Source organism: Betta splendens, chromosome 12, assembly GCF_900634795.4.
Source record: "Betta splendens chromosome 12, fBetSpl5.4, whole genome shotgun sequence".
NCBI classification, from domain to species: Eukaryota; Metazoa; Chordata; class Actinopteri; order Anabantiformes; family Osphronemidae; genus Betta; species Betta splendens.
The window spans coordinates 11,349,692-11,376,819 of NC_040892.2; the positions used below are offsets into that span (position 1 = coordinate 11,349,692).

Sequence of the window (27,128 nt, forward strand, 5' to 3'; positions counted from 1 at the left end):
TCATGCAGCAGCTCAGCCTCAGCTCAGTGTCATGAACGCAACTCATTTCTGGACAACTGCATGACACTGTACACTGTGTGAAGTGAGTCACAGGCTCATTCTACTAGTCTTTAACTTAAATATGTGCAGAAGGCCAGAAAAGATGAGCTCTGCAGGTGCAGGAAGCAGAGAAAAAGAAATGCCTGTGAGTTTTATTCTCTGGTTTCAGCGTCACAACAGTTGGAGCAGTGGTTCTTAAGCTTTTTAAAACCAGGATACATTTTTTCATTGAAAAAAATTACAAAGCACATCACCAGCCGGACAAAAGTGAAACACTATTATAATAATATAGTCATTCTCATCAAAGTGTCTTGAATGAAAATCAATTAAACCCAAATAAGTCTTTTATATTTCTACCTACTCAGTGTGAAACCTGGTCTGAAGAAAGACGCACATTGAGCTCAGTCTGTTTTTCGTTTTTATAGCAGTCAGGATTGAGAAGCTCAGCCCAAACAGAGAACAGTTGTGTGTGTCAGACGATGGAAGCTATTTGACAGTAATGCTGTCATCGGTAGCAAGCAGCTTTGTGTAATCGGACCTCTTATCTGTCAGGAACACTTTCAGCTTCTGCCGCAGCTCAGACAAACAGGCCATCACCTTGGACTATTGGACGTCCATATGAAACAACAAGGTTTATTCTCCGCTGTCATGTCTGACTGCTACTCACCGCACGCCTCTGCCTGTTTTTGTTTCAGATCCTGTTCCTGACCCCGATGGTCCTGTGATGGCTGGGCCTCCTACCTCAGCGGTGACAAGACTCTTTGCTCGTCCGTCCAGGAGGGTGGTGGTCACTGTTCAATGGCTCCTCGCTGGCTCCGCCCCCTTTTGACATCACTCATCTTCCCTGAGCTTCCTGCGGCCGCAACGGCGCGGGATCAACTCCTCGCCTCTACTGTACAGAGTGGCAGTGTGAGAAATGATGGCGTGGTCTTAAAGACACACAAGAGGAACGTTTGTACGTCAGGTCACAGCTGACCTAGAAACTCTCCCCTCGTTTTACAGGTTACATAAAATGACTGCGGGTCGGGATGGCGCGATGCCCTTTAGTGTGATTTCTGGTAAATGTGGATTACTTTGATATGCATAAAATCTGAATCGATAGCATTTAGTTTGAGTATTTGAGAGGACCCAGCTACAGATTGTATTTTATTCTTTTGGCAGATAAAGACAACTAAGACAATTTTGACTGATTTTTGGGTTATTCATCAGTTTCTTGAAAGTTTGCCTCCACAGTTTCTTAAATGCAGTGTTACACCTTAAACATCTGCTACCAGTATACAGTGTGTACATTAAGCAGTGATTTTATGCATCCTTTATATTTAACACTACAGTGAAGGAGATTTGAGATCAGAACTTCATGTTCTTGACAGATTCATATTTCATATTACATCTTTCTTTGCCTGAACACCAGCATTAAGATTAATTCACAGCTACAACAAAGGTAGTCCTAAAAAGTCCTACGGTCCTAGGTCTCTTCCACCCCTTCAAGTGTTATTGCTTTAGTTTTACCTAAAAGTAGAACAAACTGAGTTTTTTTAGATTTGTTTAAAAAAAGACAACAAAAATGAAACAATGTCACTGAATGAAGTGGATCTTCATGTGTCTTACACATATTTACATTCCCACATGACTTGTCCATCGTACAGTATAGACACAGTATCACATCATCTTTACAGAGCTGCAGCTCTAGACGATCAATTAAATAGTTTCACATTCAGGAGGATTTGCATCACTCACTTTCATCAAATTGTCACCTATCAATTATCCACATTTAATAGTTTTAATAAATACAGCTGTTGAAAATAATCAGGAAATGCAATCAATACAGGTTTAACATTCACCCTTCCAACTCTGCAGCAAACACCATCATTTATCATTTAAGACACTTTAAAAAAAGCAATCAATGCTGACTAGATCTGGAGGAAAGGTTTATTTTGCTTCGCTAGAGTTTAGATGTATGAGCAAGAATCTTCAGCTTCAGCTGAATGAGAGTGCTCGCAAGGAGAACATGTTGAGGGTTCCCATCATGGTGCCATCCTGTCTTTTAAATCTTCAGTGGAGCTAGCGAGTAGAAAAACCTTTTGGATAAACATAATTACGTTCCTGTTAGACTTTTTGAATTTACGAAATCTCATCTAGCAAAAAATATTTATAAAATATTAACCTAGGGAGTAACAAAAAAGCTACAAAAACTGACAAGTCACTAAAATCAACCAATAAAGCATAGTTATATGTAAATGTGAGTTATTATAAAATCCAATACCTACTTTTCTAGTTAGCTTAGCTAGGCTAATGGACATCCTCCCCCTCAAAGCTTTACCCCAGAGAACTAAATGTGAATTAATGTAACTGAAAGCATTTAAAAATAATTAAATGAAAAAGTTTAAAAAGAATCTGTACACAAAGACATTTGTAGTTGCCTTGCTTTTAGATTTGTTAACTAACAATGTGAACATATTTCAAATTATTCTCTCACAAAAGTCGTCCAAGAATAAACCGTTCTCTCCCCAGGTTACTACTAATCATGAGCACGATGTAATGCTGTAAGGTCTGTTTTGACCCTAAACTTTTAAACATTTTGTCAGCAAGGAATAGACGTTCAGTTGGACAAAAAAATCTAAACATCATAGTTTCTTAAAAGCTGAGATTGACATTTAATCACTCCAATCAATCAAGTAATTGATCAGTTAGGCAAAAAACAACCATAACACAGTGTATGATAAGCAATGGAGAGCCAGTGTGTGACAAGAAATAAGTACATGCAGAGTTGGAAATGATCACAAAATTTTTTTACATAACATAATTGACTATAAATCAAGTAATTAAGATGTCAATTAGTAGAAATCATCAAGCATGTGACACAAGGATGCCACCTTCTGGCTTCAATGAACATAAAAGAAAGTTTGAACACCACTAAAACATTAAGTAAAACCAAAGAACTGTTGGTGGTTAAGCAGATAAATAGGTTTAGATGATTGATGACATTTTGTGACACAGAAAATATGCAAAAACCTGCAATACACATTAATAGTTCACCAACCCCACGGTAGCAGAGCATTAAAACCACGTAGAAAAAAAAAAGATCCCTGCATGTGTTGTTTTGTTTTTTTTATTGTTCCATTTTGAAGAATTGTACATTTTTTTAACTAGGTTTTTGCTGTACGTGTGGAGGTGTTCATGCATAAGTAGCAGTGTGGAAACCCACCTGTGCTGGTGTGTACCAAGGAGATGGAAACAGTGCTGTTCACTGTTCATCTTTGGACAGAGAAAGTCTACCTGACTTCATGATCTTTTAAATGATTTGATTTTAGAGATTCTGTCTTTGAATTAACTAAATGATGTGTATTGTTAAATTTCATATTGGTTTAAATTTTAAAAAAATAACAGAATATTTACTTATCCACAACAATTCAAATTCTTTGTGCATTAAAACAAAGCAGTACTTGCTAAAAAATAAATTACAAAAAGTATTCATTAGAGTCATCATCTGTCAGATTTCTCTGCTTTGCTTATTTTAGATAGGGTCAAATATGTTTTGTACCTCTGTTCCTACCCTTGCGGCTGGTAAACCACCACAGTTCCACTGGTGCTGGATTGGGTGATTCGGCTAAACAGTTTTAGCTTTGCATGTTATGGTTCCAGGTCATCCAAAGGGTTCTGGCGGCGCTGGGGCCATAAATAGAAGTATTGCTGAGCATCTGACTACCATTAAAAAACTTAATATAAAAACGCAGAGCATTAACTACCACCTGCATGCTAGAGAAGCACTGGTCTACAGGTAATACAAACGGTACAAAAGAAATGTGCAGCAAAACCAACCAGAATGTTACATATTCACATATAAATAAAAGGACAGGTGTCATCCGACACGGCAGATGGACCTCAGTCACCGTGTGAAAGTACCCGATTAATTTACGAAACCCATGCTGCACAGTTTTGGAACAAAAAGGGTTCAAATTCTGTTCCAAGGCATTTGTACATCAGCGAATGAGAAACCCAGTGTTACTGTACGTTTCCTTTGCCGGGATCCCTCGATCAATATTTGAGCCAGGGGTGAGCTGCAATGGAGGCTTTACTGCGGTCTCCGTAGTCATAGAGCAACTCCTCGCCCTCGTCAATGTTTCGGGAAGCAACGAGGATGAGGTGAGGGACACCGTTGATGTCATGGAGTTTGGTTTGGCAATTTCCATTCTTACTGTGATTTATCAACCTACCAAAACGCTCGGTCTCTTTCGTGGCGTCGACACTGTTGACATGAGAATCAAAGTCATTCTATATCCCAGAGCTCATACAAAAGCATGGTGTGTTACAATAGACAATCTCTATTATGTTCAACATTTTACCAATAGTTTTGTCTTATTGACGTCAGTATTTTTACACCTAACGACATTTTATTTAATCACAGGACATGATATAAATAAAAAGGTTTCTTGTACAACAGATTATTTTTGTGATGTTTTGTAACAAAAAGGAGCATGCACCAATTTATCTTACCAGTATGTTTTGCAGAGGTACTGGAAGTAGTACATGTAGCAGCCGGTGGCAGGGTTCTGAGCGTATTCTGCCTCCCTCTGTTTGGCGTCAGTGATCTGTAGCAGATCTCCATGGTACTCCACCACATACTCGCCTTTCTGAAAACATCGAGTGGCAAACACTGCTCTTCCTTTTCCTTCAATTTCTCGCACCTTCAAGAAGATATGAGATGTTTGGATATATAGCAAAAATCAGATAAACGTTCCCAACATTTCCTAAACTGCTGGAAAACAAACCAGATTTCTATACAATTGGAACTAGCAGATGGCAGCAGAAATGTTAACTTGCCTTCATTCCCTCCTCTGTTCCATTTGTGATGAGCTCATCTATAAGCTTCTTCTGTTCACACTGGTAAACAAATCAAACAAAAAATTATTTTATTGGAAACATTTCTCTACCTCTGTCTCACAGGTGCAAACAGACTTAAAAATAAATGTACTGTACATTGTACTTAAAAACGATGTGAAAAGTCCCAACACCTTTTCCCTAGAATACAATATGACCTTGACTATAACTGATGTTTCAGAATAATAATCCAACACACAAAATGTAAAGATATAACAAATACAACTGAAAGTATTTCTCATCTCTCAACACTGAAATATTGCACTGCCGACTAAATCTCTTCAGTCATGAATACCTTATGAATTTGCTAAACTTAAAATAAAAAAGCTGTGCTTAATCCTTTTGAAATTACACTTATCACCACAACATTGCAGGTGTCACTTCTTGAATAGATTAATGGAGTATTTCCATATCAAAATTGCATTCAGATGTATCAGATAATGAAACATTCTCCTTGTGCTCAAACTAAAAATGGAAAAAAAAAAGAAAAAACAGACTCAGGACATAAGGAAGAACTAAAAGACCTTCTCCATACAGCTTTATAATAAAAGTAGAAAATAAAACTGAGTGAGAAAGGTTTCATACAAATTTATGACCAGTAAGTTACATGATGTAATTTTACCTTCAGCTCTGTTTTGCTTTTTCTTGAGCTTCGCCGTATATGATAGTAGTCAGTAACCTTTCGGTTTTGAAAGTTTCTCCCAACAGAACTGCAGCTGGAAAAGAAAACGTCAGCAGCTCATAGATTTTCGTTGGCAACAACGCTGCAGTATTTATTTGCCTTAATGTAGGACAGACCTTAAACCTCAACAAGAACAAGTGAATTAGAAAAACAATTACAGCAGCAAAAACTGGATCACAATGATGAAACACAGGGACACTCAAAACCAGAAAATTCAGGAAATTTGGTTTTGTTTTCCTTTTTAGGTTCAATCTTCTAACAGTCTGTTTAAAGATGGTAAAGAGTTAGAGTTCTTTGCTTATTTGGATGATTTTCTGAATTTGCAGCTGCCCAGCCTTGCTCTTTGTGACAGAAAATGTTTTTAATATACCCATTTCTTCTAACTGGTGGTCGTCTACAGTTCACCATTCTGTAATTTTATCATAAGCAACATGACTGGTCATAAACATAAACCAATAATTGCTAAACACATACATTCTGTTTACTTTCTGTTTGGACCGTTCCTTCCTCCTCCTGTTTTTCTTGTGGCTGTTGCTTTGATCGTCATTTTGCTGGGAGCCTTTGGGGGAGTACCTTCCATCTGGTGACAGCTTGATGGTTTTTTTATCGTGAATTGGTGAGTTTGTGTTGCTTACAAGAGAGTCCAGGTGGCTCTTGCAAACAATATCCTGTAAAAAAGGAAAAATCTTGTTTTAATTGCTGAAACCATTTCTAGAAAAACACTTCAGAAAACATTTCCTTTCTGGCTGATTGTACTAAAGTGTGTTCACATACAGTAACTAAAAATAACAGCAGAGTTAAGTACATGCATGCTTCATAAATTGCGCCTCCGTGGAAGTACTGCGGTTTTGGGCTACTGTAGTTCTACTGGGCTGTGGGTGGGGTCCAGACGGGACCATGCTGGCTCCAGTCCCTTTAAACCAGACACAGACTCACGGTCCTCTGTGCCCTTTAAATATGGCTGGAACCAAGTTCAGCTAAACTACATGTCGACCGCAGCCGTCCGAACTGTGAACCCAATAAAAATAAAAACCCAATAACTAACCCACGGGATTGTTTGTTTGTTTCTGTCGTTTAATGTACAAGCAGCTGTCACTAATGGCTAGCAAAGTGCTAGCAAAGCTCTGAATTAGCTACCACGAAGGCTACTCAAACTAGTAAAAAACACCAACTGTAACATTATTCTCCTCACACACAATTAAACACAGGTCTGGTACTACGGTAATAAAGATTTGACCAACTTCAGCATTCGACCGTTTGCTGTTTCAGATCCGTTCGGTTCTGCTTTTAGTGCATAAACAAGCCAACTTACCCCACTCATGTCCGGCGTGTGTTCCTGGCTCCGCATTAAGCCCCAGCGTCTCGTTAAGATGAAGATAAATACATAAAGTCTTTTTGAGCTGGTCCTGACGTTCTCCTCGTCGGGCTCCTGCGGTACTGCTCCCTACACAACGTCGCTTCAGTTTGTTGTGGCAGAGGCAGCACCAGCTCAGCCTCTGCAGCTCCCCAACGCCATTTTTCTACATGAATGGAGGCGCCGAGGGGGGAGTTGTGTCGCCCTCTGCCGGTCAACAACGGTACAGCCGAGAACGGCGCCATAACGAACAACGTCACGAAACGTTAAACGCGAAATAAATATATATATAAATTGTAATGCCTTCATCGTCCAAACTTTAAACCAAGTGGAAAATTCCCGTATGAGTTTAAAGCAAACAGTGACAGAAAACAATTACTGCTAACAGAAGTGACGTATTACGTACAAACGCGCAAACATGCCCTGTTCCTATTGGCTGGCACGTCTACGCTTATTACGTCATATCGTAAAACATACAAGTCGCAACACACTACATTAATTTAGAATAACAAATATTACGTTTCAAACTACGTAAAGCATGGTTTATGTAAGCATCTATGTCAGGAATAACGCGTAGCATTTGCTTAATGAGAATAATAAAAATTGCCCTTCAACAAGGCAGCACCACAGTCCAGAAGACGGACAACAGAACAGCCTGAGACCCAGGATCAGTAGAGGAACCTGGTCATTCCTTACATTAGTAGGGACAGGGATTTTTGGGAACTACCTCATAACGGTTTATTTCAAATCCACTAATACACTCAGACAAAAACTCGTTCACCCAAAAGAAGGAGGAACCAGCACAGATTGAACAACACGTCAGGCCCAGTTTCAGCAGTTCATTTCATTCATATGAATGAAAAAGGACACTCGATTGAAGATAACGATGTTCACATTCCGGACAGAGAGGACAAGCGGTTTGAGAGAGGGGTGAGGCAAGCGTTACATACACTAATTAACTCAGAGGCCTCAACCTGTCTCCCATTTATCATGCTGCCCATTCATCTACTCCAAAGAAGATCAAGACCACTTCACAAGTTCAACAGAGAGGAAGCACCCAACAACTCTGCAACAATGGAGGAGGAGCTTGAAAGTTCACACCTACTCACAACCATGAGCCCTTTGTTCTCTCAACAAACTTATCATTACAGGCGGGAGGAAAAACCTTACGGAAGGATAAATGTGAGGCCTTCAGCCAACTCCCTTCAGACTGAAGAAGCCACCTGGATTGGTGGTGAAACGTTTTTACTGAAAAGAAGAAATCCAGTTGACATGACTCAATCTTCAGAACTTAATGATTAGCATAATTGATTAAATAAGTTTGATAGACAACACATGGACTAATTTCTTTTAGGAAACAATTTTCCAAAAATCTCATACAATATGCCTTGTTGTCTTGACATCTATTGTGTTAAACAAAAATAATTTTAGAGATACATACTTTAGTATAACAAGTATAATTATTATTATTAATAATTATTCATAAAGCAGTACTATAAAAGTATGAATATAAAGAAAGATGCTTTATTAAAGGTACATTGTATACAAAGGCAACCACTTGACTGCATGTGAGTTAGTTATCAATTCATCCCAGTTCAAAGTGTGCTGGTCAGAGATAAATAGATTACTTTCATTTGAGGTTGTTGAGGAGTTTACCCCCTATGAAACCTTGAGTAAATCAGAAGGTCACCACCCTCGTCTGTTTGGGTTTGACTTTCTTCACTGGAACGTGCATTTCCTCGTGGTCCGCACTCATGTTGTTGGACAACCATCCAAGTGTCACAGTGTTAGCTACAAAAAGAATGGGGAGGGAGATATTAACAGAGACACACAGCATAAAAACGTGAAATCATATAAATTCATAGTTCCTTTCCTCAGCCCAATCTAGTCAGGTCTAGGGCCTGGGTTTTAGATCTATGATACTATGTTACTAATTGGCCTCCTGACTAGTAAAGCTTTTCATAATTGAATGTAAGGGTGAAACTTGATCATTAGTATTATCAATACCTGCAAACACTTTACAATAATGCTTTCTGACAACATCAGAGATGTATTCTTTCCATCATTATAAGACCCAGTGTGTGGGTTTGAAGATAGAGCAAGAACATACTTGCAGCCTGGTGTCCTGGACAGTCCTTCTGAAAATGTTCCACTGAGCCACAAACACGACAGCAACCACCTGCCGAAAGAAAAAGGAATAAAAGAATTAGTCAAATAACGGTTTTCAGCTACTATGGCAAAGGTGTGTTAAGTAACATGTGTTTATACCTTGTGCATAGAGGCCCTTAGGATTATCTGGGCAGGACCGTGACAAGTGGCCAGTCTGTTCACAGATGAAGCACTTCGCATATGGGTAATCACCTGAGAGAATACCTTCAAACGTCACTAAAGCAAATCTTAATGATGTACAAATATCAGTATGTCAGTGAATGTGTTGTTCTAACCTAGCGCCGGGTCCACTTTCGCTTTACATTTGTGGATTTCGTGTTCAGTGGAGCCACAGCGGTAACAGATGCCTCGGCCCATCTCCTCATCTCTGTCTGCCTCAGGACAGTCGGCCAAACCATGACCAGGCTTCCTGCAGTTAAAACACAGCTTACAGAAACACAGAGAGAAAAGATGATGAAAGGTCTGTTTAAGCTGCAATTATTAACATGTCATATTAAGAATGTGATTTGGGTCTAATCTGTAAGAGTTGAATCTGTAATAAATTGGTTTCGAATTACTCACCATCTTGTTCTTCTTGTCTTTCTGCCTCTTTACCCTTCTGTCCTCTCTGCGTTTGTCTTTCTTCAGGGCAATTCCAATCTCCTCCCTCATCTCCTTGTCTCCTTCCGATGCATCACCTCTAGGCAGCTGTTGTCCTGTCTGCTGCAGATACTCCAGGAAGCCGTTCACATCTTCACTCACATAGTCTTTCTTCTTACGATTGGGTTTTTTCACAGATGAGCCACTGGGCTGAGTTTTTCTCAGGTGTCCTTTCTGAGGCCGTTCACCAGCAGAGTCAGTTGACCTGCCTGCGTGACCTCCTCCACCTCCTCTTCCTCCTCCTCTCAGCTGACTCCATGGCGTTGCCTCTGATGGTTTGTGTTTATGGATGTTGTTGGCTCTTGCCCACCTCGTCATAACGGCACTCTATGGCTGAGAAACTCTGTAACGTGGAAAATTAAACAGTAGCGATGAAAACAAATTGTATGAGTCTCATCCTGTAATGAAATATGTAAAACTGTTATCCATAAAACAACATCATTATCTAGTTCTGCTGTTGGTCACAGATACAACAGATGGTCAAAATCAAACTCAGTTATCACGAAGTGATAAAGCCTTCGCTTGTCTGTCTACTAGCTTGAAATGTAGCATGCAGCTAATACAACAAAACGTTACCACACCACTAAACCACTTACGTTACACAAGCTACGAATTAAATTACAACTAACGCTCCTCCTGTAATTAGTCTCATTTAAGATCATTAAAGCAGAAACAACACTACCTGCAGAGAATACAGCCCATGTGTTATTATTGTAACCGGAAGTGCTCCGTCTTCTTCTTCGGGCTTATTTTCATCATAAACAATCGGAACAACTGACACTGTCATCTAGTGCGTATGCGCAGTAACGACACGATAAAGAGAACCTATGTACACTGTCAACACGCTAAAAAAACATCCACACGTGTTTAGTAGTGAAAGCATCAAGCAGCAGAGAAAGTTATTCATGCATTTGTTACGTCTAGGCCGGTCCACTGTAAATTCTTACTCATAGGATGTCCTCCTTAAAATAGGAAGGAGCTCTATCATTAAGTGCTTTGTAGGTGAGTAGGAGAATTTTAAATTCTATCCTACATTTCACAGGCAGCCAGTGCAGAAAACCTAATGTAGGAGAAATGGGATCTCTCTTACTAAGTCCTGTCAAAACTCTGGCAGCAGCATTTTAAAATAGTTGGAGGCTTTTTAAAGACCTCATAGTTCCTTATGCTCCCAGCAGAACAATTGGTTCTGGGCTACCTGTGGTTCCTAGAATGGAAGGCAGAGCTTTTAGCTACTAAACAAGCTGCTCTTACGATCATGTAACGTATTATGGCGCCATATATGTTGCCATAGGTAAGAGCAATTCATCTGGGTGTGCACATGACGTCCAAGCATGTGGTTAGATGGATGAGATGCTGGAATAAAGTCGCACATGCTGGAACTGTGGTGGCGTTTAATTAACTGTGTACATAAATACACTACATTACTTGTATCCAGGCTCTGGTCCAACCATCCTGCCTTTGCTCTGTTGTTGCTTGTTGTTGCTGTTGCCGTGCTTTTCTCTCTCTCTCTCTCTCTCTCTCTCTCTCTCTCTCTCTCTCTCTCTCTCTCTCTCTCTCTCTCTCTCTCTCTCGCCATGGTTGAAACCTAAATTATTGTTGTGATAGATGTGTTTTTTTAATTATTATGTGTTCCTTTTATTATAGTATGAAGGTGTTTTTTGTATTTTGCCTGTCTGTAACGGTTTTGTCTTTTTTGTCATAATAAAGTGTTTTATTTCTTTATTTCTAATATTTGTGTAGAAATATGTGTAAATGTGTGGATCTGCTACAAATGAGCATGGATGAAGTTTTCACGTGGTTGTGATGAAGGCTCATCGTTGATGCTTCATGCATGTTGTAGGTGGACAAACAGGAGGTCCTACAGCAGCCAGACAGGCCACCACAGGACACAAGAAGCCCAGCAGAGGGCGCAGCAACCTAAAGCACAAAAACACATGTACTTTATACAGTGGCAGCATAATTATGTGAAACACAAAACTTAATTTACACATCCTTCTTTTTCAGGTGGATCCTACGAGGGTCCATTAAACACTGTTTGATGACATAACTTGATGCTAGTTTAGGTCACAAACAGATTCGAGGGAAAACCACTTCAAAAACCTGAGAGTGAACTTTAATAAATGGTCAATTATGGCAGAAAGAACCAGCATAAAAATGGAATTTATATAGCGGAACCTACAGGCCCAGTCTTTCTCCAAACAGAACCAGAATCCAGGACTATTACACCACATATTTATTTATTCATATAGGTACAGAATGTAAAATGACAGCTCTGAATGTTCCCATGTAAAAAAGCTGAACTTCTGGGTCAGTCTCACCACCTGCTCCTGGTTTTGTGCTTTGCACAGAATGACTGGCTCCTTTACTGGAGCAGATCTGTGCTCGCAGATGTGCATTTTAACAGGTCGGCTTGTTTCCCTCATGTTCCAGCTGATCAGTAACATTCTGTGTGACACTGGAGGTTCATCAGCACAGACGTGACGGTAAAGGAATTCAGCCTTAACATCATTGAGCGGTTTGTTATTGAGAGGAGCTGTAAAGTTCTTACCTTTTTATTTTCAGTTCTTGTCACTTTATTCAGTTCTTTTACTTTATTTACACTGATGAATAGAAAAATATGTCATTTTAAAAGTGCTTTTAAAAAGTATTGCACATTTCCATCAGTGATGCTGATGGGAACGTGTTTGCAAATTTACATAAAAAACAAACATCGGGCAAATGAATATTCTGAGGAAAATATGATGATGGAAGAAGCAGATGTGAAACATCAGGAAATGAATGCTGGTTTATCAGAAACAGACACAAAATCTCCACAATCTGTGAAAAAATGTCCAAGACAGATGCTTTGGTGTCTGGTGACGCCAGTGTTTTTATCCAACCAGCTGGAAACAACTCAAAAGTTTTGACTGAAAACCAAAATGATTAAATGAAAACTCTGAAATAAAAACTGATTTCACTAATAATGAAAATATTTTTTTACAGATTCATCTACTAAATCCCTCAGCTTCACAACTCAAGCGAGTTAAAAACAAATCAGTGTCCATGGTTCTTCTGCAAATGTCTTACGTTGTGAAACAGTAGCACAGACATAAATGTCACCCATGTGGAATGACAGTGAATACAAAGATTTCAGGTTTGTGCTCCAATACAGCAACGTACAAGAGCCTTAAAAGCTCCAGCACATTCTAGACAGTCATCTTTCTATTTTATTTGTTTTTCTTATGTCATTTACTCATCTTTTAATGTTTTATCCCTTACATGTTTTAGTTTTATTCTTGTTTTTAAATTCTTGTGTAGCTCTTTGAGATTTTCCAACAAATGTAAAGTTCTTTATAAATAAAATGTATTATTATTATTATTAATATTATTATGACTAAATGAAGATGACACTTGTTTGCTTCTGCATGAGCAGATGTGATGACTTCAGCCTCGCAGAGTGAACGGAATAACGAGTGACTGCGACAGAAATCAGTGTGTTCCCACACAGCAGATGCTGAAACATTAATCTGATGTCTGCTGCATGTTCCCACCCACAGCTCAGCCCCTGCAGCCTGCATACATTTCCGTCACATCTCACATGCAGAAACAACGTCGGCACGGGTGGTTTTGCATCACAGCATTGGACAACGAAACAGCGTCTACTACTAGTAATTGTGTTTTAATGACAGGAGAGTGTGGAGGTCAAACACAGTTTAATGGCATTATACAAACATGGAACTGATGAGCGTGTGCGTGTCGGTTGTCGGGGTCATTCGGTTGAAACACAGCAGATGGTTAAAGGGAGAAGAAGCAGATGAAGAGAAACACCATAATCCGCGCTCAGAGGAACTTCAGATTCAAATTCATAATTCATTTCAATTTGTGAGAGCGTTCCACCACCGTCAAATCTACTTAAAATTGAATATCGCCTGCGTTGAACAAAGTCGCATCAGTTTCCTGATCTCAGCATGTGACGCTGTCAGTTTCCCTTTTCACTAATATGATCAGCAGAGTGGAGCGGTGGCGCACGGCCGCTGCGCGTAAAAGCGCATCCGCGTTTATCCGGTGCCATTAGTTTCTAACGCCTCCCTGTGCGAACACACGGTCTGCGGCGTCCGAACGGACCAGAACTGAACCCCGACAGCTCAGACTCCACGACTTCTTTGTTATATTTAATTCCTGCACAGCTGTAACTGGACCGGGAGGCTGTATTTGCGGTGCTCCATCACCCAGCCTGTGGATCGCATCATCCAGAGCGGACGTTCGTCTCCGTTTACTGGACGCGCAGCGGAGCGTTACCGGAGAGACTCCAAGACGTTTTCCATCCGCCCGCAAGAAAATAAAGTTTTCCAGCGCTCGTCATGTAAATACGCGCTGATCCCGCTGCGGTGGAGGCTTATTCCAGTAAGTATCGGTCACTATTGGTGGATGCATTTATGGTTATTTGCTCTGAAGCTGTTGCAGGATCAAAAGTCATTTGCTCCCAGGCGTCATTGTTGATGTGACTCTCTTCTGTCGAGGCACACTGAAATGTTGTGAACACCGTTCAGAATATTGAACCGTTAGTTTGGAATCAGAGTAGCAGCACGGACAGCTGCATCCCAGCAACAGCACACATCTGGACCCGGTCTGTCCTCAGCCACGGGTCATGAATGTGCAGAGTAGAAGCACACGGACTGATGCACTGCATCTATCTCTTTACCCATTTAGACAATCGATATAAACTACAATAAAACTATAAATGAAGGAGGAGTTTAATTGAAGTCACACCTTTTCACAGTCTGGTTTGTGATTATCCTCTAATTATTCCTCTGCGGGAACATTTTCTTCCCCCTGGAACAGAACTTAGATGTTCAGGCATCACTTCAGATCCCTGGTGCTGACAGTCGCTGATGATGCTCAGCGTGTGCGACGCCTCTTTAATCTATATAGTAATCTCTGACGTATTGATCCTAACCGGCCTCTCGTTGGCATCCTCCTCCAGGGCCGAGCTCTTATGACTTCACCTGGACGCTCCAGCTCCTCACTCTCTCCTCCTGGGGACGTCCAGCAGCCCGGAGACCTCTCTCTCCCTCGTTCTGTCAGAGACCTGTGACGTTGGACCCCCGCCCCCATGGCAGCTGCTCCAGATGTGCGGTGCCTGTCAGAGCTCGGCGGACCCTCCCACAGGAACATCAGCCTCATCTCTGGCACCCGACCCTGCAACCAGAGCGTGGTCAGAACCGCGCCCTACACCCCCCAGGCCACCGCGGCCTTCGCCGTCTCCATCACCTTCATGATGCTCATGACCATCGTCGGGAACATCCTGGTCATCATCGCCGTCTTGACGTCCCGATCCCTGAAGGGTCCTCAGAATCTGTTCCTGGTGTCTCTGGCTGCAGCGGATATTTTAGTGGCCACGCTGATCATTCCCTTCTCGCTGGCCAACGAGCTGCAGGGCTACTGGGCCTTCAGCTCCATTTGGTGCGAGATCTACCTGGCGCTGGACGTCCTCTTCTGCACCTCCTCCATCGTGCACCTGTGCGCCATAGCCCTGGACCGCTACCTGTCCATCGCCCGGCCCGTAACCTACGGCAACAGGCGCACGTCCTCGCGCATCAAGGCGGCCATCGTCATCGTGTGGCTGATCTCTGCCGTCATCTCCTTCCCGCCTCTGCTCACCCTGGACAAGAGCAACGGGGGAGACGAAGAGTGTGAGCTCAACAACGAGCGCTGGTACATCCTCTACTCCACCGTCGGCTCGTTCTTCGCCCCCTGCGTGATAATGATTCTCGTGTACGTGAAGATTTACCAAATCGCTAAGCAGCACACGCGCGGTCCTCCAGGACACAAGCAGAAAGCAGCAGCAGAGGGAAAAGCAGAAAACTTGTCTGATCGGCCCCGACAGAACGGGGACGGAGCAGGTGCGGCCAGCAGCCGGCACCAGAACCCGCCCGCTTCCGTCCAGAACCAGGACGACCAAGGTCCTCACGCGAGTTCTGCTCCGGTCCAGCAGTCCTCCCGCTCCTCTCCTTCAAATCCCCGGCGGCGCAGCCAAATCCTCCCAGCTGCTCCTCCCAGCGAGGCCCAGAAAAGCCCGGGAGGAGCGCTTCACGGCACCAGCTCCGGGTCGGATGCCGAGAGCGGTCTCACCACGCAGCCCCTCGAGCGTGAAGGGGGAACGGTGGAGTCCAGCGTCCAGGCGCCCAACGTGCCCTGCAGGTACAAAGACACTATGGCCACACCGTCCGGCACCCAGCTGGTACCGGTGCCGCCCGCGTCCCGGCGTAAAGCCATGGCCAACAGGGAGAAGAGGTTCACCTTCGTTCTGGCTGTGGTGATGGGCGTGTTCGTGATCTGCTGGTTTCCCTTCTTCCTGTCGTACTCTCTGAAGGCCGTGTGCCCCGAGACCTGCAGCATCCCGGACCCTTTGTTCAAATTCTTCTTCTGGATCGGCTACTGCAACTCCTGCCTGAACCCGGTCATCTACACCATCTTCAACCAAGACTTCAGGAAGGCCTTCAAGAGAATTCTGTGCAGGGACACAAAGGGCACCTTCTTCTGAGGACGTCAAAAATGACACTCAGGACAGAAGGACCTGCACATCGTGTCCGTTGTCTCCTCTCTTTGTGCTTCTGTTGGCTGAGGTGAAGCTGCACTAACAGCAGAGAGCCCAGAAAAGCCACAGTCAAGTGACCGAATCAATTACCTTAATGCGATTGAACGCTGCAGCGTAACTGAATATTTGGTGTCTCAGAGGATACAGGGTCTGTTCAGTGGGGCGACGCACAAGCAGAGCCAGTGCATGTGTCGGCTGTGTTTGTGTGGATGCATGGGAGCGGAGGAGAGTCGCCCGAGGGTCTTACTGGAACAGAGCGAATATCACTAAGTGTCCTTTATCGGAGATAAAATGGGCACTCGAGAAGCACAAGATCAGGGAAAATGTGAGGACGCTGGTGTCTGTGTTCCTTCCTGCTGCCTCCATCTAAAGCTCTGGCTTGGGTTGTGTACAGTACTGTGTTTGGACACCTCTCAGGGTAATTCACCCAATGGTTTTACTGGGAAGCGAAAAGAGAGACAGTCAGCTTGAAACACAGAATCAATGGAAATGAGAGCATCTCCACCATTTCCTTCAGTCTTTAGTGTCATTATTTCCTGTAGATGTACACAGACGCGTTCAGGCTGCAGGACTTTGCCAAACTAACGGGACAGTAAAACTGCAGGGAATGGAGAGGACGCCTGCAAGACGACGGCAGGGCTATTATTTATTAAAATGATCATATAACGAGTTGAGATGCTCGAAATGACCACAAAACCGCCACAAATAGGTTTCAAAGACAAAACACCACAAACACAAGCTAATACCAAGATAGAGACTCATGACAGACACTTATGGGCTGCGGCTCCTCCACAGAGGACGGAACCACAATAGGACACCATAACGACCATTAGGAGACCCCGAAGCAGGACTGGAGATCACAGCAACAACATTCAGCCTCCAGAAAGTGAATCGATCAATGGAGGCATGAATCATGTCGTCTACAGCCCGGGTCCGAACCCGGCGGAGGCCGAGTGAAGGCGCTGGCGCTCCTCCTCATCTGGACTGTGTGGTGGAGATGCTGCTGCTGCTGCTGCTGCTGCATGTTTTAGACGTGTTCGCCTCTTTTGTACAGTGTAGTTCAACCTAAACCACTATTACTGCTTGCTGTGGTGAAGTCCAGCTGAAATTTGAAATGTAGGATTCTGTGCTTCATCACGTTACAACATGAGGGATGTAATTGCCCCCCCCCCATTCTCCCATTATTAATGAATAAAGAAGCAACAGAAGGAGAAGTGAACTTCAATAATAATACATGAATCGTCATTATTAATAGTTTATTACTGTTAGTTTATTATTTAATGACATTTCCAGCTTTTTTCAGCTGGCAGACGCAGAGGAGGCACGGTTCTTATCAATCGAAACCATCTGGACCTGAGTCGAGAGGCTGCAGCCTCACGTCTGGGCCGTAAAAATGAGCAGCTCATGTAAATCAAACAGGATTTCCGTAAGCTTGGCGTCTGTGAGTGAAGAACCGTCAGAGCTGGGGGGGGGGGGGGGGGGGGGGGGGGGTTCTGCGTTTCCCTCTGTATCTGTGCTTTTGTCCCAGTGCTGCGCTTGAATAAATGATGGTGGACGACTGAACGCCGGCCTGCTGGTTTCAGAGCAGAGTGGGTGGGACTGTGCGCGCACACACAATAAAGACTAATGGAATCAGAGCATTTACCGTCGCTGCTTCCTCTCACAGCGGTTTAACAGAATCATCTTTGTCTGCTTCACTGACTTTTTTAGCCAAACGCAACTAATACTGACACAGGCAAATATGCAGGAGAACAGAAGCAGTCCTGCTGAATTATCACATTATTATTATCATAATTATCAGGTGATAATTGACAGAGGAGCAGAGGAAGTGTGGTTTATTGCAGTGGGACTCGGACCTCAGCGTGAGACTCCTTCAGCGCCACCTTTGAAATCAGACCTTTGCTGTTTTACACAAACAGTTCCAGAAGGTTGTGAGTTGAAGTCCGGCGTGTGTCCGAGGTTGCAGCAGCTGTTACATGAGCTCCAAAAGCCGGAGTCAAATCATCGATTTCAACAGAATGAATCATGCCCTCGTGTATTTGACTAACGACTCCGTCACAGGCGTTGACAAAGGCGGAGCCATTAGGACAGAGCAAGTCATGCAAACATGTATTTGACTAATGGCTCCGTCACAGATGGGCCAGAAACCCACCGGTACCAACGCGGGCCCGGACCGAGCTGGCTGTGGTAACAAGCGCTGACAACAGGCCAGATGGTCCAGTCTGCAATGAGCCAGCTATTAATGCTTCACAAACACAGAACTGGGCCTACTTTGGGTCGGATCTACTTTCAATATGTGAGACGGCGGAGAGGCAAACTCCAGACGGACGGACAAAGAAGCTAGGAGTTTAAGAGTGTAACCGGCACGACGCAGCCAAACCCGTCTGAGTCCGGACGGGTCGGAACAGTACAGACGCTGGTAGTTAAATGCTCAGAGCAAACACACGTGTAGAGTTAAGGAAGAGGAGCAACCAGCTGCCTTGCTCATCAGCACGCGGCACAGAGCAGCGCCTGAAACAACTGGCAGCGTCTGGGCGTCATAAACGTCAGGTGTCTCACACACACACACACACACACACACACACACACACACACACACACACACACACACACACACACACACACACACACACACACACACACACACACGCTGTCCTGCTGTGCTGTGAATTATGCAAACACTAAAACGTCCTCTTCACTCCTGCGTGTTCCTAACGAGGGCTTTACGGCTGCAGGCGTTGTGCGACTGGATGTTTAATGCCTTTTTTATGGCTCCGTATTAATCCTCTGTCATGCAACTTCATTTGTTTCTGTCAGTCCTGATGAACACCATCAAGTGATTCATAGCTTCAGCTCAGTGGGAGAACACACACTATAAATTCCAGAGCTAATGAAATGTGCTGTATTCAAACTGTGGACAAGAAGATGCTGCTGCTTAACAAATAAACATATACGACCTGTTCACGGTTTCCTCCTGTGTGTGAGTAGATAAAATGATTCAAATGAATGTTAGCCTGTAAATACAGCATATGAAGCTGCGGTCAACTTTAGACTCAGACAAACAACATAAAATTAAACTTTCTGAATCGTAGCATGGGAGTCGACGTGAGCTCATTAAATCAAATCATTCCAATCATTAGAACTTAGTCCAGAAGCGGCGCACGTTGGTTTGAAGAATCCCCCGCTGGACGGAGGCAGATGTGGAGCTGCGGTGGATGTGTTCCTGCGCTGGCGCGGCAGCAGACCCTCCGCCTCAGGCGACGGCGCGTGTTGTCTCTGCAGCTGACAGCATCTCACAGTAAGTGACAAGTGTCAGTGGGAGGAAGCTGAGAGGGAGCCTAATGCGGCTTAAAGTGCCAGGTGACACCAGGTTTGACGGGAGAATAGAGCCGACGTGCTCCGGGTCGAGTCCCTGAAGGTGTTCCGTGTGGGCGGATGCTGGAGAACAAACAGAGGCAGTGGCCGCAAGCAGCAGGCTGCTCCGCGACCCACAGCCATCGGGCTAAAAAGCAACGCCCGCTTCAGGGTCGACCCCAGAAACGGCAGAGGCAAAGACGGAAAATCTGCTGAGTCAACAGAAACAACGGGAAGAGAAGCTACACATGATGAGGTTCAGTTTGTAGGAAAATATGCAGATACAGATCATAACCAGCAAAACTGGACCAAGTCTGAATATTAGGACATTATTACAAGACATATTAATCATTGATGGCTTTTCTCTCTGCTCATCAGCATGTTTCATCTACATCATCGACGCTTGTTCCGGCTCGTTTGATGCGTTGAGTAACAGATATTCATGCAGCGGGGGGTATTTTTAGTTGAACAAGGCGTGAGTTTCCAGAAAACACGCCGAGTGGCTGAAGTGTGCACCTTGTGGACGAGCTGAAGGGCCGTTCAGCCGAGCGAGTGGGACAGAATTGATTCTGGGATGTCGTTGAGCGTGGATATTTACATTGGGGCAGTTCAAGCAGTTCAGGGTTACGGCTGTTAGTCATGCATTTATGCTGCTGTTTGAGCAGCGAACGCAGCGCTGACGCCGCGCTTCTCCGGGGTCACGGGGTCGCGCTCGGCTTCCTCGTTCCTCTGGAGGCTTTTGTGGACGATCAGCAGTTTTGACTGGTTGTGTTAGATGCACATAAGAAACCGATTGTGTGCAGTTAGAGTGGTTTAAAGCAGTATTATGTGTAACATGCAACACACATTTCAATTCATCTCAAAGACTGATGAAAGACTGAAGAAAACTAAAGCTTGATGGTGAAGATAAAGACTGTCTCTGAAAGGTCCAGAGAAACTAGCAGAAAGTGACGGCAGCAGTGGGTAAACAACCAGGGACGAGGTAAAAAACGTCTGTGGTGTTTGATGGAAATCTGCTTCCATCATATGGCTTTTCTGCCAAGCCCACACACGCAGAGCGCTTGAACGCAGCACGGCCCGCTGGGGCGAAGGGCAGGAGAGGAGCTGCGTGAGAAGACGACACGAGCAGCTTCCTGGACACTTTGAGCATCGAAATCATAAAAGTAAAGCATCAAATTCAGCATCACGTGATGCTGAAACGACGCATTAGAGGAGAAGTGACTTTAATTCACGCACAGACCAGAACGAACCTTAAAAAATGAGACTCATCAATTTTAGATTGCTGTAGTCGTCCATTAAGTCTGGATGTAGATGAGACGCTGGCAGCTTTATTAACCACACCGAGATCTACCGAAAACGCCAGAACCCACACAAACACTCGGTTCCTGCTCGTGACTACAGATGCGGCAGCAGCCGGAGCGCTTCTCTGCTCACGCGCCATGTTCTCGCTCCCGCGATGCGACTCCCGCCTCAGCCCGCTGCATTAGACGGAGAGGAGGGGGTGAACGAGTCGGCGGAAGGAAAGCGAGGTGAAACACGGGGGAGTCAGCCGCGAAACAAGCACGAGGACAAAAGGTAGGTGGCGGTTTGGAATTAAAAGGATGCCGCGGCGGAGCCGCGCTCGGGATTAATGGAAAGCATTTGTTCTGATTTGATTGAGTGTTCGGAACAAACAGGGGCGCCGCTGTTTGCGGGTAAACGTGGCAGCTGAAGTGCTCGCGGGTCGCGGCGCTGCGTGGAACAAACAACACGCTGTTGACGCTGGGAGAACGCGGGGAACACGCATCCCCGCTGAACCCGCTGGTCCAGCCGGACGTGGACCAGCGGGTTCTGACTGAAGGCTCCAGCACACCTGCTTCTGCTGCGGACCCACACAATGATGGTGATACGGATGAATGTATAATCCGGGCCACGTTTCCCGCCTCTTTTCTCCTCCGCGTGCGCTTTTGTCTCCAGGAAGCAGCCGCTCACAAATGACGACGCGCAGCATCGCATCGAATGATTCACGCGCCGGGAAGAATGACGCGTTTTTTTTTTTTACAAGGCTTCCTCCAAACTTCTCTCTCCCACTCTCGTAATTGGCCGACTGCACTTTACGCCCTTGCTGGAACACAAAACACAGCACATCCGAGGTCAGAGGGAACCATTTGTGCTGGATGTCTGAGTGCTTCTAGTAAAAATCCACCTGCCTTTGTTCTCTCAGTGTTCCACATTTTATGTCACACAATCTTTCAGTTAGACTTGGAGAAAGGAAGCGGTTTTAACATGGAGTCTCTTTTTTTGTGTTACGAGTGAACAAAGGTTGAGTCTAAGGGTGAAAAAGGACAGAGACTGTGTTAATGAGTTAATGCAGATTCAAACATCAAGACACGAGCAGCAACGTGTGTCAGGAAACTGATCTGGTCGCTCCTTCCAGGCACCAGCTTCCTCCAGTTTAGGGGATGTGTGCACGGGCACCATTTTGTGAAATGACACATCGGTGGGAGGATTTCTGCCAAGAGAAATGAATCTATTTCCAAATATGTTTATTGCAGAGAAATGTGCAGAAAGAGAGAGAGTTACGCTCTGTGACAGAACCAAATTGGAAACGCTGACATGCAAAGCCAGATGTCACGAGGATATTAATAACATTTAGAAAACGAAAAGTAAAATGTTAAACTGCAAATTGAAGAAAAATATTAAACCTTGAACACATCTCATCAATGAAACGAGTGTGTGCAGTTAGTAAACAAAGACATTTTTGTGTTTTTCTGGTCGGAGACGTGCTGGAGCCATCCAGTTTCGCCATCAGCCACAGAATGGGGTCAATGCGGCAGAGAGTTACCACGAACGTCCTCATCACCGCTGCCGACATGAAGCCAGGCTGCACTTTAACGCACACCATAAAAGTCTAATGAGAGAGCGGGTGATTTCACAGTTCACCCAGTGCTCCAGCCACATCCACACTCAGGCTTGACGACAAATGGAGCAACAATCGTTCACGCCTCACACAGGATTCATTAGAAATCAACACTATTTACTTTTCACTGCTCTCGTTTAGTTCATGAAATTTTGGCGTTGGTGTAATGTTGAAGCACCAGACGCGAACGTGCCAGACTTGAACACACCACCAGCCAGGATCAGACCCTGCTCTCCAAGAAAGAGTGATTTCGAGGTGACCGGCGTCATAAACTTTATCACCAGCCGCATCCGGAGGGCGATTTAGGGCCGTCCACAGCCCCAGAGAGCTGCAGCACAGGCTCAAATTCCTCCCGCTGGAGTGTGTGAAATGTGCAAATGCACGAAGGGCGAAACGGGACATGAAAAACGATCAGAAATCTCCATTCATTAGTGAGACTGCTGACCCGGCTGGTGAAGAGATTCAATCTGCCTTTATCTTTCCTCATCTTTAGGATCCATTTCTCTCCCCGCTCCTAATCTATTTGAGTTATTCTGTCATCGCAGTGATTCTTCTTCTACGCGTCGCTGATAATCTGCTCCGACGGAACGCTTCCTCCTCATCGCTGCCCTCCCTGGTTTTAAGGTTGACTGTTTGTGCCATATTAATGCCAAGAACAAACCGTGTGTCTCTTTTTAAACTTTTCCACCCACCGCCTTCCTGTAGTAAATGTTGTAAAAGCCCTTTTTCCGATCAGACTCCTGCTCCTTTTCATTCCCCTCACATTTCAACAGGACGTGTGCACAATGCAGAGGAAATCGACGGAGGCCTGCAGCAATCTTTGACCGTTGCGGTTTGATTCGCTTGGCTTTTAAGCGAAGGAAACAAGCTGGCATTTCAAAGATCGCAGCGGCGAGTGGGCTGAAGGGCGGCCGGGCCCAGCTTCATTGTGTGGGTCTGATTAGAGGGTCCTGCCGACCCGCCGTCATCTCCACTTCACTGTGACACATATAGACACGAGAGAAGTTCAGCGTTCTGAATGGAAAGGCCGCGCTGCTAATTTGGGCTTTTGAGTTTTTACCCGCTATACAAACCCACACTGTGGAAGCTGCACTAAGGATGATGAAACGTGTTGTCAAGCAGCCAAGTGGACTTTACAATCTTTAATTCATATATTTGCCCCTCGATGTGTGGGAACCAGCTGTGGATCTGGTTCCACCAGTGCTCCAGCACATCACCACTGGGCCGTTGGTGGCTCCACCTGATGATTATTAAGCGGCGTTTTCTTCTGGTTATTTCTCTGGTTAGGTTTTCTTTTAAATGTACAGGTTATAAATTGAAGTGACAGGTTAGACACAAATGCATATTATGACTTTTGATCATCACGATACAGTAAAATAACTGGTATAATCATTTCACGGCTCCCGTCTGATGTACTGATAATGGCCATAAATGTTATTTGCAGCCTTACACTTCTCTGAATATGGATTAACACCATCCATTAACCCATCCCATAATAAAATGAAAAACACAGAGCCATTAAAAACTAAACGTTCAATTCAAACCCGTTTTTGTCCATGAGGCCATCAGACAAACAACGGAAGAGGACGATGATGTGTTTTCCATCAGGTTTTGCTGCGACTGGAGCCGCGCTGCCGTTTCCACCTGAGCTCAGCCAGCGTCACCTTCCATCTTCCGTTCTGCACCACCTTCACATGAGTCATGAGCGCCGTCGTCGCCCGCCGGGTGGAACGGAGAAGCCGTGCCTTTTACAAATGGTGCTGGGAGGAATGGTCGCATTACATGGCTTCTATTTATTCAGGCAGACACGCGTCGCCTCAGAGATGGATGAGCGGCGTATCGTGCCTCCGACCGCCGCTGGTTTGCGTTTTTGTGCTCTGAACATCTGTCTCTCGCGTCTTCATCCGTTTCCGCCGGCTGCGGCTGCTCTGGCGTGTAGCGCCGACAACCCCAACGCGGGTCAAAGGTCACGGCTAAGCATTTCCCAGCGACTCCTCTGAAGCGCTCTTCTTCTGAAGGAGGGAGCATAAACACGGATCACATCGGCCGTCCCCAGGTAGCGGCTGCTGCTGCTGCTGCATAATTCATTGTGAGTCGCGAGTCAGACCCCCCCCGGTGCGACTGAAGCCATTGAACCCTCTGAATACTGCATTTCCCCATCGTCACTCATTCAGGGGAGCTGCAACCAAAGTTAGGAAAACTTCTTTTTCTGCTATTAACGCCAAACGTCAATAACAGGATGCCGGGATTGATTCTTATTGTCTTCAAGCTAATGGAAGGATTTCCACTGACTTGGTTTAAGAGATTCACACCTTTCTACCTGAGCTCCAGGAGGCAGAGCTGCCATTAATTGGTGATTTATGAGGCAATCGATTGCTCTCCAGTGAGACAACCTGCACCAGGAGCAGGGACGCGAGGGTCACTCCTCACGCAGGTCCCTGACTGTTGTTTGGAAGCAGCTACTACGTCAAATGACTACGTGTCAAAGCGTTGCATCGCTCCTCTCCGTTCACTTGGTCTCTCTCCATTTGTGTCTCACTTATGCAAATATTCGGAGGAAAATCTGAAAAATACGACAGCGTATCTCGGCTGGCAATTAATCATTCCGCCGCGCAGAGAAGCTTTAAGGGACACTTTAAGATATTAGTGCTTTAAATCCTCTCCACGCCTCCTCATCCCATCATCTACTACTTTCATTAACTTGAATATGCAGCAGGTTCAAGTCACGCCGAGCCGGAGGAAGACATTCGAGGCTAAACTTACTGAGCTCTGTTAAATATTTCATTTCATTCAGGACAGAAACCAGAATTAGACAGGTTTATTTGTTGTCCTCCATTCACGCGTCACGCGTGAGCTTCACAAACTCGCTCGGGCCACAGCTGCTCCATCCATCCATCCATCCATCTTCTTAACCGCTTACTCCCTAGTGCGGGGTCACGGGTGGTGCTGGAGCCTATCCCAGCTGGCTACGGGCGAGAGGCCAGGGTACAACCATGGATGGGTCGCCAGTCCATCACAGGGCCAACACATTAGGACCAAACAACCATTTCACTCCACCACACTCACACACCTACGGGGCTAATAGGACGAGAAGCACAATCAAGCCTAATGCACGTCTTTGGACTGTGGGAGGAAGCCGGAGGAACCCGAGAGAGAACCCACAGCAGACACGGGGAGAACGTGCAAACTCCACACAGAAAGGCACCAGGGCCGCCTCCGGGAATCGAACCCAGAACCTTCTTGCTGTGAGGCGACAGTGCTACCCACCGCACCACCGTGCCGCCCCCACAGCTGCTCCTCGTCTGGTAAATGAGGACAGATAAGGAGCAACATGTGACATTCAGGATTCATGTGGAGACACTTGACTGGTCATCACGACACCTGGGACTCAAATGCTCCATCATTATCTGGCTAATTTCACAGGACAAAGGACACAGTGTTAAGTTAGTTAAGTATGTGGGGGACATGAACAGCTCATTCTGTCTCGGACTAGTTCCTCCAGGTCACCTGTTAAGCACACGCCCCCCCCCCCATGTGGCTCAGTGTCGCCACCAGGCCCTCGGACCACACACAAGGTCAACTCACAGGCTTCTGATATATTTCAAATGTTTATTTCTGCCCCAGGACATTTTAGAGCACTTCCTGCTTCCTGCTGGTGACCAACTTTATGGAGACACAGATTTCACCTTCCCCCTGCACACAGTGCAAAGCTACAGTACCAGTACCTGGCTCAAGGACCATGGTGTCCCTGTTCTTAATTTCGCCTGCAAACTCGTCTGACCATAGAAAACCTATAGGGTATTGTGAAGAGTAAGATGTGCTATGCCCGACCCAACAATACAGAAGAGCTGAAGGCCACTATCAGAGCAGCCTGAGCTCATAACACCTGAGCAGAACCACAGACTGATCCACTCATGCCGCCTTGATGCAGTGATTCAGGCAAAAGGAGCCACAACTAAGTACTGAGTGACGCACATGCTTATACTTTGCACGTTCATACTTTTCAGTTGGCCAAGATTTAAAAATTCCTTTCTTTGTTTTGGTATTAATATTATAATAGTGAATTTTGTTTTTTTTGTCGGTTAGAATCATCACAATTAAAAAATGTATTATTTAAAATATATGACTCTGTGTCTAATGAAGGAATATATAATCGTTTTCTCTTTTTAAATGGAATTAGTGATATAAATCAACTTTTTGACCAGCACCTGCATATGAACAAATCTATATTTGTAAATTAATTATAGTTCATATTTACATAAACTACTGTACCTACAGGCAGAATATATATTTATAGATTTGTAAAAGACTAAAATGCTAATTTGCCTTTGATGTTGTTCATCTCTTCTCATCTCTGGTGGGAAAAGCAGATCGATACCCACGTTTCCCTGGGGACAGATTATTAATGTGGGACGAGCAGCGCAGCCCCCCCACTAACGGGACAGAACGTGTGCTGGCCTCATTTAAGCATTTAATAAGATGGAAAATCGCTGTATGAACTCGAGTGGGTTTGGAAGAAGATCCTGAATTAATGAAG

At 44.7% G+C, this 27,128-nt stretch overlaps 3 protein-coding genes across 4 annotated transcripts; 1 reads left to right on the forward strand and 2 right to left on the reverse strand.

Moving 5' to 3' along the window:
- Positions 1–2,669: 2,669 nt before the first annotated feature.
- Positions 2,670–7,166, reverse strand: kmt5aa (lysine methyltransferase 5Aa). 2 transcript variants are annotated; one of them, XM_029169293.3, is made up of 6 exons: positions 6,912–7,166; positions 6,074–6,267; positions 5,540–5,633; positions 4,861–4,920; positions 4,534–4,724; positions 2,670–4,285 (listed from the first exon to the last, which is right to left on the reverse strand). In XM_029169293.3, exons 1-6 carry the CDS (start codon positions 6,945–6,947, stop codon positions 4,075–4,077), a joined length of 786 nt encoding a protein of 261 aa, XP_029025126.1. In that variant the 5' UTR covers positions 6,948–7,166; the 3' UTR covers positions 2,670–4,074. The 2 variants fall into 2 exon arrangements, with proteins under 2 accessions (XP_029025126.1, XP_055369338.1); XM_055513363.1 differs by lacking the exon at positions 6,912–7,166 and having other exon boundaries at positions 6,085–6,218.
- A 1,289-nt stretch (positions 7,167–8,455) lies between these two features.
- Positions 8,456–10,589, reverse strand: zcchc9 (zinc finger, CCHC domain containing 9). Its single transcript, XM_029169289.3, has 6 exons — positions 10,444–10,589; positions 9,684–10,104; positions 9,398–9,548; positions 9,222–9,314; positions 9,064–9,132; positions 8,456–8,744 (listed from the first exon to the last, which is right to left on the reverse strand). The coding sequence occupies exons 2-6, from the start codon at positions 10,077–10,079 to the stop codon at positions 8,632–8,634; spliced, it is 822 nt and encodes a 273-aa protein (XP_029025122.1). The 5' UTR covers positions 10,080–10,104; positions 10,444–10,589; the 3' UTR covers positions 8,456–8,631.
- Positions 10,590–13,510: 2,921 nt separating this feature from the next.
- On the forward strand, positions 13,511–17,049 carry LOC114866952 (alpha-2B adrenergic receptor). The gene is made up of 2 exons (XM_029169229.2): positions 13,511–14,144; positions 14,725–17,049. Exon 2 carries the CDS (start codon positions 14,854–14,856, stop codon positions 16,282–16,284), a length of 1,431 nt encoding a protein of 476 aa, XP_029025062.1. The 5' UTR covers positions 13,511–14,144; positions 14,725–14,853; the 3' UTR covers positions 16,285–17,049.
- Positions 17,050–27,128: the final 10,079 nt, after the last annotated feature.